This window comes from Corapipo altera, unplaced genomic scaffold, assembly GCF_003945725.1.
Source record: "Corapipo altera isolate COAL_440 unplaced genomic scaffold, ASM394572v1 79, whole genome shotgun sequence".
NCBI lineage: Eukaryota > Metazoa > Chordata > Aves > Passeriformes > Pipridae > Corapipo > Corapipo altera.
Window position 1 is genome coordinate 4,531,879 of NW_020884927.1, and position 12,257 is coordinate 4,544,135.

The 12,257-nt window shown below is 36.8% G+C and overlaps 1 protein-coding gene across 1 annotated transcript in view; it reads left to right on the forward strand.

Annotated features, from left to right (window-relative positions):
• CDC73 (cell division cycle 73) overlaps window positions 1-11,962 on the forward strand; it is a 106,113-nt gene extending 94,151 nt beyond the window's left edge. The window contains exons 14-17 of the mRNA XM_027658388.1: window positions 3,789-3,950; window positions 5,666-5,766; window positions 8,959-9,100; window positions 10,330-11,962. Coding sequence (XP_027514189.1) covers window positions 3,789-3,950; window positions 5,666-5,766; window positions 8,959-9,100; window positions 10,330-10,366 — 442 coding nt within the window. The 3' untranslated portion in view covers window positions 10,367-11,962. The remainder of the gene's footprint in view (window positions 1-3,788; window positions 3,951-5,665; window positions 5,767-8,958; window positions 9,101-10,329) is intronic.
• The last annotated feature ends 295 nt before the right edge of the window (window positions 11,963-12,257 follow it).

The window sequence follows — 12,257 nt, forward strand, 5'->3', positions numbered from 1 at the left end:
TCTTATGATGATCCTGGTTACTGTGGAACGTTGGAGTTGCCTTATTCTCTGTTCATGCAATTTTCAATGTGCCTGAGTTGGGGGCCAGACAGTGAAAGTGTTTTAAAGTTAATGTTGGCAATGGATGTGAGTTTAGAGCCGAGACATGAGCAGCTCAGGCAGTTCAGGGGATTATATCTTGCCAGTTACCTGCCATAATTTGATTTTGTTGAATCACTTGCCTGTTACCTTAGAAAAGGGATCTCCTGTCTTTGGAAAGTGAGAGTGCACCATTTTTTATGTGGGTAATGATTCTGGCAATTCACAGCAAGAGACTGGAGTGCTTTAATTTCCTAATAGGAGTATAGAAGTCCTTCTCAGTAGATAGGGAATTTTTTTTTTTTTTTTTTTTTTTTTCCCCCCCAGTTGGGAATAGTAATCCAGAGAAGCCACAAGAAACTGTCCTGCACAATCAGGTTTCAGAATACATTTCTAGTGTATTGAATGATTAAAAACGTGTCAAGTACAAATGTGTAGTTAGCCACTGGCTATAGTACTACATAATAATCCTATAAATAATTTCCAAGGGAAGACTTTTTTTGGGTGTTTAATACTCACACTTCTTAAGCTTGTGTTTTATGTCCAGGTAGTGATGGCATAGGCCATGATTAAGTTTATATTCCTACAGTAATTTGTACTGATTCTTGGCTCTTATGCACGTGATTTTTTACTTATTGAATCGATGATTCCCAGAAATGGAAGCAGATGTTTTGTAAAGTTTCTAAGAGCTGTCCTTTATTCCTGTTCTCTGTGTGTTTACATATATGTAAGCTCTTGATTCAATGCTTTCTTTATGACAGTCATCTTCTCTACTGTTCCATGTGAATCAGCTTATTGATAGTTTTTCCTTCAGGAATTTCGGATAACAAGATATTTTATGTTGTGTCCTGGAGAAGTGGATTCAGAAACATTCAGTATTTTACAGGAAATAAAACTGTAGCAGATGTCTAGAAGGTAAATAACTGAGGCACAACCAAATGGTACCTTAATGGCTGTAGCACAATTTCTAGCTGAAATAGAGAGAAACTGCCAACTAGTGTTGAAATGAATTCCTAAACATAGAAGCATTTGAAGCTAGAAGTAGAATTGAGAATGCCTGTTTCAGCCAAATTTGAGAGGTCTCAGATATAGTGGTGAAGTTGTTAGACTCCAGAAAAGCAGTATTGCTTCTTGTCTCATTTGGCAGGGGTGCCTAGCTTTCCTGTTTCCATTTAAGATGTTTTTGCTTCCTCATATTTACAAATTAAATTTAAAATGTGACCTTTTAGATCCCTGTTCATATGAATATTTGATTATCACTGTAATGTAAGTAGGGCTGTTTGGTTTTTATTTACATATTCTGTAAGAGTTTGTTCTTGTTTAGTGCATGTGACACAGAATAACAAAATTCTTCTCAGTATGTCCACCATTTTAGATGATCCTGGTTTTTCCTATAAACCCTGCCACTTGGATAAAAGGTGTTTGAGGGGTTTCTTTTCTAATTTTTTTAAATTATTTAAAAAAAATAATAATTTTATTTCCATTCCTTTCAGCGCAGATTCCTTTAGTTCTAGTGGGTGATGAGCAGCTCATTAATAGTTTACTTAAAAGCTGAAGACCACCAAGCAAATCCTCATTTTAAGTTATAGAATAGTTTCCTATTAGTACTGGCAGAGCAAAGCCTGCAACGTGTTGGCAGGACAGGCCAGTAGCTTTGCTCCTGATTAAAGGTGCACCTTGCTTTTGAGTTTTTAAATTAGCAAATTGATGAGAAACACTTCAACTTTGGTGTCACATTTGGTAGCTTTTTCCAAAGCAGAACTGTATTGAATGCTTCTGTGTAGTGTGCAATTGTACATGTCAGTCAAATGTGATAGATAAAAGTATGTGTAAATATTAACTCTTTTCAAATTACTTCAATTATTGGGGGAATTATTATCTTAACTTTTTTGAAGTAATATTCTGGGTAGCCGAAGTGTACTTTTCCCCAGTGTCCTGTGTAGCTTTTTGGTTTCTATTTCCATTACAATGATGGTGTCACACGTGTACTAGACAGATAAGCATAATTTAATTTACAGCACATCATTTAACACCTGTAATGCTTTTTCTGCAGTTCCAATACTAGTCAGCTTTAGCGCACCATTCACAGTCATCTGGGTTTTTTTTTACTTTCCTCCTGCGGTTGTATCAGTTGCAGGCATTTGGACACACACTTTGGAAATTGCTTGTGACTTTGTTTGTGAAACACTGTTAAATCATGAAGAGTGTAAGGGGGCTTCATCTGTTCATTTAGATTAGAAAAGTAAAACAGTTTTGCTTGAAGGTTTATTGGCAGTTTTCACCTGGTGCCTTAAAACGTATTTGTTTGGTTGAGGTTTTCTCCCCAAAATGCCATTTTCTCATGGGATATATAAAGAAAACTAGTGTTTTCAAGCTGACTGAATAATGAACTTATCTTCATATTTAATTTTGCATTCTTTTTCCTGTTTCTCCAGCAATAGGAAGCGCAGTCTGCCTGTTAAAGCACATTCAAATTGGGTTTTAGTATTCAAATAGAAATAGATTGAAGAGAACAAATAGAAATCTGGTGCAAACAACCAAAAAATGTAGTAAACTGCTCAAAAGCACCATGTGTGCTGTAATGAAGAGAAATATTACCAGTTAGGTACTGTGCTTTTTAAAATGTAACACCAGTACTGTTGATAACTGCTGCAGTTAAGTGAAACACTGTTTTATTTTTATCAGAAGCTTTGGAAGTGAAATGTCAGCAGCATTACAGTGCAGCAGGTTGGTTCTTAGTGGAGAGTTAGGAGAAAGGGGGTCTGAATTCCACTCTTTTGCTGGCCTGGTGGGTGACACTGGACACATCAACTTCACTTTCTGTGACATAGTTTTAGTTCTCTAAAATACATGACTGTTATCTTTCTTACGACAAAATCCACTGAGATTTATATGCGAAAAGGCTTACATGTTTATGTTGCCAATTTTGAGACCTGTTCTGTGTATTTGATTGTCACCATAAAGAAGAGGGCCTTGAAATGGGATTGCATTTGTTTTTTAAGGTGAGAGGGCTGAAAGATTCAAAATTGGTAATTAATTGGAGATGGTGTGTCATATATTAAGCAATTATTTTTCTCATAGATTACATATGACATGGGGATCACATCTGTATTTTCTGAACACTTATTCTATCAGAGAGGCTATTTAGAAAACAAAAAAAAAATTATAGTATCATACATCAGATGAATAATTGATAATATAAAATCACCATCCTCAAAAGAAAATCTTACTCAAAAAAACATTTTTGACCAAAAATCCCAGCTTTCTTCAGAAAACATAATTTGGAGGGCTTCAAGAGCTTTTAAAATTTGTTCCAGGAAGCAATTGTTTTAGTGCCCAGGTTACCCTTGGTCACTAAAAAGATTGAGTTCTAGTCACTTAACAGGTTGTGATCTGGGTCCTCATCTCCGAATGTATTGGGTAAGCTCGACAAGGAGTGCCATGAATGTATAAGAGCAGGTCTGGCTGTATTTTTGAAGGGCTGAGGACTTTTTAGTATGACTGTTTTGATCATAAGGGCTTATGAAATAGTATTCTTACCGTTTTTTTGCTGTTTTAAGTGAGTAGCAACGGAGAGCTGGCGCAGTGAAGATGAGATGGCTCCAGTGACTGCTGTCAATAATGCCAAGTTCTCATCAAGTTGTTACTTTTTCCACTGAGTCCATCAAGTAAATTGCCCTTGTCTACTGAGTGTTTTGTTATTCCCTGAGGTTTGTACCATCAGATGAAAAGAAGAAACAAGGCTGTCAACGAGAGAATGAAACTCTAATACAGAGAAGGAAGGACCAGATGCAGCCGGGGGGAACTACAGTCAGTGTTACTGTTCCTTATCGAGTAGTAGACCAGCCTCTGAAACTTATGCCACAAGACTGGTAAGGACATTTCTCCTTTGCAAAATTTCTTAAGCAGGACAATGCAGAATTTGGAGGGGGCCGATAAAACACTATGAAATGCACTAAAAAGCAAAGATACAGATATAAGAGCAGATTTGTTTAAGTGCATGGGAGTCTTTAGGTGAAAATCATATGAAACTGAACTCATCTAAAAGGTCTTAAAAACTCACAGCACTGTACATTTTAACAGTGTGAGCAGCACAACTAATTTTTATAAGGTTTGCCTGAAATGTTCCAGAAATTCAGATAGAAATAGTCATATTATTTTTCTGGTCTGCGATACTGTAAATGTGCAAGTCACTGAACCATGATCTGGGAGAAAAACCTTTCTTTCATATCTGCTTTCTGAAGGAAAATCTGTTGGGAAGATATGTTTGCAGGCCTTCAGCATCTGACATTCCAACTTCTTTAATAGTTAAAGAAAGAAAATATGTCAGACAGTAAAGACTGAACAGTGATTCCAGTACTGGATAGAATTCATTGAATTGATGGAAGTTTACTTCTGAAGGCAGAGCCCTAGTTGGGGAAAGGGAATCATGGATAGTTTTTACTTTTACTAAAAAGCTGGAAACGGATGATTTGGTCTGTAACACATTTCTCAGTGCTATGAAAAATAGTTCTCAGTGAGGAGGAAAATTCTGGAATATTTTTATTGTTTTAGATCTTTTTGTTATTTAATGAAGTGCATTATGCAGCATTTTTCTTTCTCACAAGTGTGCAGATTTTAGATGTGGATGATGACATATTTGGTGGTTTTGTAACTTCCACATTAGATTTTAATGGAGGGGAATCCTTTGAAAAGGTCCTGTTCCTAAATTAATTGTTCTCTGTCATTAGAGCTTGAACTAATCAGAAATCCATGGGTTTGAAATTCTGACTAGCAAATAGCACTTAAAATATTTAATGATCAAACCTCTAAGAACCATCTCAACTAGATCTAAAGTGCTTCTGCCCCAAGATGTGAAGTGGTGTGGGGATTTTTCATATTGGTTTTATCCAAGGGAGCCATATCAAAACTCCACCTTGATTATTCTTTTCCATTTGGCATGTGGTGAACTTTATTATGAATTAATTTGGGATTAGGTTAGAGAGGTAGTTATTTGTTGTGGGAGATAGGAACTATGGTTGGATAATGTAAACACTCAACAGAAAGGCAGACCATATTTGGGAAGTCATTTGTTCTCAAAGGTGGGGGAGTGTTAAATTTTAGTAGTGTAAAAGCTTCATATTAATCACAAATTTATTTTCTTAGACCACAGGTAGTGGTTATATACTCTTAGAATAGATGATGCACTTGGCAGAAATTTTAACTAGAAGTGGGAGGTATTGAGAATAAAGACTTTTAAATCTACACACCTCAGTTTACAGTGCTGTTCACAGAAGATTGTCTCTAAACATGTTGGAGCACATTTTAAAAGCAAAGTAATAATGACCACAAATAAACAGTGTTTGACTTCTTAAAATTGTAACATGAGAAACTGAGCTGCGAAGTTGAACAGAAAGTCCGGAAAAAACACTTTTTTATTTTTTTTTTTTTGCTTAACAAAGGAAAAGCAGTTGTGCTGGAGTTGTGGTTGTGCTATACTGCTGTTACTAAAATAAGAAGCCATGCTAAGGCACATTGCCTGTTTAGGAAAGCATGTAATTGAAATGTTGGAGGCCATCAACATGTCCATGCCTTTCTGTGTTTGCAGGGATCGCGTGGTGGCCGTGTTTGTACAGGGTCCTGCTTGGCAGTTCAAAGGCTGGCCTTGGCTCCTGCCTGATGGATCTCCTGTCGATATCTTTGCAAAAAGTAAGGGATTTGTCTTGGGTTTAGATGTCTTGGGATTTTTGTCTTGTGCTTGGGGTTCCTTGAGGGCAAAGTTTCTTATGCTTATGGCAAAGTACTTCCCAAATGCTATTGGATGTGGGTGGTTGAGCAGGCAGTGGCTTTGGTCTGCTCACAGACAGTGAATATTAATGTGCCCTCTGCAGTTCTTTTGTTCTGACCTGTGGAAGCTCACAGAAATCTTCTCAGAGCTGTCATCTTTAAGAGGCAGGAATAGCTAGTGTACAAATTTACTTTCCAAGCTTCTAAAATAAAAGGTGAACAGACAATGCATACTCTTAACAATCAATAGAGAACAGGTTTACAGGCTGTCTTCACATTTCGTTGCTACTTTGAACAGAGGATTAATCACCTAGTATTCCACTAAGAAGGCGTTAAAAATATGATCTGGTGTCTGATAAAACCTTTAAAGTTTTAAAAAGCTCAAGTTTAAAGTTTAAAGTGAGCTAGATGTTACCACTGTATAGATCTGAACAGTTTTTTTTGAGTTCTCACGACCGTACCTGGTGTGCTTTGAGGCACACTGCACTTCCCCGCACAGTTCACTCCTGACAGTGAGCTGGATGATAATATCTCAGGAAACTGCCAGTTTCTTTTCTCTGTTGCTTCAGTGTGGAACTGCCTTAGAAAATAGACCTTTTGATAGTGTCCAGTGGTTTCTGAGCCACAGATTTAAAAAAAAAACCCCAAAAAACCAACGTGCACACACAAAAGAAAAAACAAACCCAACAAACCAAAACCCACCTCAGTTCAGTCTGTCATCTTCCTGTCAGTGTGATGAGGAAACAAGTTTTATCAGGGTTTATGTGTGCACCTATTTGGTATGTGAAGCAGAGTCTGGAAAGAAACTGTTTACTAAGCAGCAAGGGAAAAACCCAACAGTTGGGCAGAAGGCTAAGATTGGGTCTGTGAACAAGAAAATAGAATAAGTCACTTAAGGGGGGAATGAGACTGAGAAGGAAGAGTGAAAGAACCTGAAAGTCATTGTAAAAGTAAATGTACACCACAGGAGAGAACTTCACAAAAGAGACTAATAAAAGAAGAAAATAACACTTCAAAGTAAAGATACAGAAAAAGCGGGAATTGTGAGAAGCAAAACCAAGAGAAACGCAGTGAAATATTTAAGACCTAGCTAACAGTCACATGCTGCTCCCTATTAATTCTAATGTTTGGTATATATAAATGTATAGAGGGCTGTAGGAATTTTTCTGACATGCATGGATGTTTCTGGTCTTTGCTCTGCCAGAAGTTCAGTTACAGCCTGCACAGTTCAGTCTGAAGGTGTGCAAATTTTTATGCTTTTCAAGTGAAAGTATATCTGGTCTTACTCAATGCATACCTTGAAATTTTAATTTTAGAAATGCATTACGTTTCTTCAAAGCAAGGTATTTTTAAAATATTTTCCTGACAAAGACCATCTCTGACTTTGCCTAATGACTTACCCCTCAAATGCAAACAGGTAGATGAAGGGAGCACAGACAGTGTCAGTCCAGCTGTATGCGTTTAAATTTTCTTGAAGGTATTGCTTTGCTGTTTTTATAGTGTTTAATAGTCTTCATAAATGTGGTTTCTGGCTTTTCCAGCCATTCATTGTTTCACTTGCAGTTTGCATTTCTTCTTCTTCTGGGTTTCTACTGATTAACAAATACTCAAAGATTATCGCTGTCATGTTAGAAAACAAGCAGGTAGCTTACCATAAAGAATTCCTCAATAAAATTTGTGTTGGGTCAGAGCCTGTCAAACTGGTTTTATTTGTTCAATTGCTATGTCACATAGCATTTCATTAATTGAATCTCTAAAATTGTTCTCCTTAGTTTTCTTTACAGGTAGTCTGAGTATTAAATGTTCATGTAGCAAATAAACTTAATTTTATAACTGCAAGTAAATGATTAAGATGAAATTTTGAATGATGTCACTTTAATGAACAAATACTTAATTTTGAATACCATTTTAAAGGTCTTACTCCAGGAGCACATTAGTGTGCTTTAATAGTGATTTGATTCAGATTCAGAAGTGGGTTGTCTTCTGCTCAATAACATTTAACCTTAATGCAGAGGGTCTTTCAGGTGTTAAGTTTTCTGTAAATGCATGGCCCCAGTATATCTTCATTTTTTTTCTCTGGAGTTATTTGAATACATGCAATGTTGTATAGAAAAGATAATGTATGTGTATTCTTGGTTTTCATTCACAAAGCTTGGAGATGTATTTGGCAGAGGTACAAGTGAGATAATAATTTCTTTAGTTTGTCAGCTGAAAAAAAAAGCTAATTTCACATAGCAATCTTCTAGGAAGTTCCTAGATAGATCTGGAAAAAAGAACTGATTTGTTTAATTATTTTTATCTATTTTAGCCATTTAGCTGAAACTGTAGGTGGATTCTGTGGGGGATAAAATTAAGAGTGTGGTATTAGAAAATGATACAACCATGGCATTAAAAATAACTAGTTTCCACAAGCCTTGTCAAATGCTTCTGTTTTACTTTTCCAATACTACTCAAATCATCAAATTGGTTACCAGACAGGAACTGTACAAGACTTAGATACTTTGCTTTTAATGCTGTGTAAATGCTTGGGCTTTACATAATTCACGTATGACAGTACTTGCCAAGAGAAAAACAACAGTTAATATTTTACCATTTTTAACTGAGTCCTAGATCAGGGAAAATTGGCAGTTACTAAATTTCTCAGACTGGTTCACGTAGCCTTTGGGGGTTTACACTGGCATTCTGCTATCAATCTTCTACTCAGACTTTCAGGAAGTAGCCAGGCTTCCTTCTCAGTGGTCTCCGAAAAGCCTTCTTTAAATTATTTCCAATTCTTTGACAGTTGGAAGATTTTCGGAAGTAACATCTTTGTTTCTCAAAGAAAATGCACTGGAATTGGCAAAGGGTTTCTGCTTTTCTCCTGGAATCTGTGCATCTAAAAATAGTGGCTGCCCTTTCACTTAAACCTGTAATAACACGAGAGCCACCAACCACTATATTTAGCTCAGTGCCATTTAGGAACTAGTTGACTTCCTTGGGTTATGGGCTCATTAATTTTGCTCTCAGGCTTCATTCTGAAAAAAAGAGTGATGTGGTGGGAATTTTCTTCGACTGATAGCAAACCACTGTAAAGTCTTCATGTTTGTACACTAAATACTTTCCTTTTTCCTGTAGTTAAAGCTTTTCATCTCAAATATGATGAAGTACGTCTGGATCCAAATGTACAGAAATGGGATGTTACAGTGTTAGAACTCAGCTACCACAAAAGACACTTGGACAGGCCAGTATTTCTACGCTTCTGGGAAACTTTGGACAGGTATGTTTCCTGGTGAAAATCCTTGATGCTTGTGCTTTTATGATGTTAGGAGAGAACTTTAAAGTTCTGGCATCATGGGGATTGTATACAAGTTAGATATCTGAAGAGTGTTTTAGCTTGAAGATATTGCTTGTTTTGAATTTTCCTGATGAACATAATAGAACATAATGGTGTATGTTTAGAGACTATAAATAGCCATCTCCAAAGTGTAATAAGCGTGTATGGAAAGGAAGGGCAGCTACCATTAATCACCGATTAGTGCCATGATTCCCCACTTCCCTTCAGGCAGAAGGCAAGGAATGGAGAACAGTCCAGGTGCTCTAGAGTTTTCCCTTTATCCCCAGCCTTCCCATGGACTGCAGCTCTGAGCTTCCAAGCTCTCCTCCTCTCTCTCCACCTCACGAGGTGACAGTCTAGAAAAGGTGACAAACTAAGATGAAGAGCCACAAAGCCTAGTCTTACTCTGATGCCTCCGAGTGCACAGCACTGGGTAGAAGAACAACTCAAAAAAACAGGGCATGTTATAAGTTCTGGACTGGTTATTCTTCTGTATATTAGGGGCCTTCTGAGTATTTAGCCCTGCCTTTTGTTGGAAGTGAGGGGTGGGGGAACAGCAGCAGCTCTGTGAAGAGCTACTTTGCTTCTGACTCTGCTTCTCTGTGGCTCAGAGCCCTCCTGAATCAGAACTTCACTGCAATACCTTTTTCACATTGTAGAGAAGAAACTTTATTATCATGAAGCAGTTGAAGAAATATTGAGGAAGGGGAGAAGCCCATGCGTTTCATGATTGTTTAATCTTTTCATGTTAAGTGCACAGCAAACTGCTTGAATGATGGAGTGCAAAAGAAAAATCCTCTGGGAATTGTCAAAATAATTCCAATCATCAAACTTTCTATGGCTCCCTATTTACAGGTCTCAGATAAACAATATATGTCAACTCCCAGAATGAACTATTTATCTTTAACAAGTCTTTCAATGTTAGAAGTCATGTGATGTCTTGGAAAACATGAATTTTCTTCAAGGCAAGGTTTTAGCTGACTGTCATTTAGTGAGAAAAATACTGTGCATAATACAGAGCTAAACGGTGCATAAGGCTTTGCATCTCTTTGGCAACTTTCTAATTCTGTAAGAATTCTGTTTTAACAATGTCTGTGCATTTTATTCCTGAGAGTAAAACTCCTATAAATGCCACAAGGGTAGTAATATTGTTTTCTAATAATTTTTTTCAGGTATATGGTGAAGCACAAATCACACTTGAGATTCTGAATCCTTCAGCTGCCATTCGTTTCCTGAAGTATGGATTGAGAAAAATGGAAGGGGCTCCAGTTTGGAGACCAGAGCTCGCACTATAGGAGATGTCAAGAACTTTACAAATGAGGAAGGGTCACAGTTTAAACTTTTTATAAAATCTTGTTTGGATGATTGATGCTATGGCAGGTTGATACCTGTTGTTATTCAGAAGCAAAGGGGTTTTGCTTAAAACTATTTTTTTAATGTTGTTAGCCTTCTAGTCTGCAATCCAAATTGTATATTTTGATAGCAGCAGTTTCTCCTCTGTTTTGTTAAATTAGCCACATTTTTAAATGATGTGTTTGGTTCCTTATTAGAACATAGGTTGGTCTCCACTGCAGGTTACAAAGGGGTGTGTGTGTGCGCGTGGCGCACGGGGTGTGTATATTATATATATGTGTGTGTGTGTCTAGAGATATAATGTACAAAAAGAAATTATAGGCACACTGACGCACACGTAGGTGTTACCAGGCTTTCTAAACCACTTAGCTTCTGAGCTTAGTTTTGGTTTTCTTTGCTTATCGTTTCACTTACTGAAAATATTTCGTTGTGAATGATACTACATTTTAGTCAGTAGGACTTGCAAACTGAGCAAAGTGAAAGTTGTTTTGGATAAATCAAAATGTCAACCTGTATATGTATATTCTGTCAGTCTTTGTTGAAAAAGGGAAGATGAAAAATCTAGAAACACTTTTTTTGGATTTGTAATGTCCCAGTTTACTAAATCTTTAAACTTTATTATAGGAGTACCTTCAAGTCATGTTAACTTTCAATTACCATTCTCCACACACGTCTCTTTATTTAAACTGAAAGTATGCATGTGTACATTCCCATCTAGCAAATACCTTTCCATAGGAGTCTAAATGTTACCTTGATTAAACAATGAATAGAGAAGGAGAGAGTTTGGATTTTTTCCCCTTGAAAAAGCCACCACAAGGAACGAATAATTTTAACTTCTTTGCGTTTATACCTCTAATACCACCTCTAATACTATTTTCTTGTGACAAAAGTAGCCCAGACTGTCTACAGGAGTTGTAATTTTCTGAGCTGAGTGGCTAATATGGCCTCCTAACAGTCCTGCATTGGAATGGAAAATGAGCCTTCTCCAATTACCAAAGAACAGATTTGCTTCATCTACATTGTGAGGCCAGAAGACCCTGGTTTTTGTACCAATTTACAGCATCTCTGTATCTATTAATAACATTAAGATGATGTTGCATACCAGTGAATGTAGAGAATGATCAAATACTGTAACACCTGCATGATTTTTTTTCTGGGATAGAAAATACATGTTTATATTCCTGTTCTTGAAATTCCAAACCATGTTTTTTTAATATACTTTACATTTAAGGTTTGACAAAAATAAAATGTTCTACCTATTCTGTTTTAGTTTTGCTTTTATTTGATGTTACCTTCATTTTTAATAAAACCCAGACATCTCCTTAAGAGGTTTTTAAAACTATGCTGTAAATTTATGAGGACTGTGAGGTCTGACTTTTAATTGTATGTTTCCATCCCTGCTGTATTGGTGGTCTGCTATATTTTAAATGGTCTTAATGGAAATGTGAAAACTCAGAACTGCCAAACAAAAACCCCAGTGACTCCCAAGATCAGAAGCAGCTGACACTGGATTTTTTAATGGATTCTGCGTAGTGACTGAGAAGAGGAGGCACTACAGAACTACTGGAATGTCTGCTATTTGTGTAGGCAGTTACTGTATTTTTTCTGTACTTGAGCTTATAAATGTATCAGTGTCATGCTAGAGTGGACTAAAACACTGAGTACTTGATTGTAACCTGTGCTATAACCAGCAAAGCTGTAATGGCCACCAACACAGCAGTTGCTGCCATTAGGAAGTGGTTCAGTT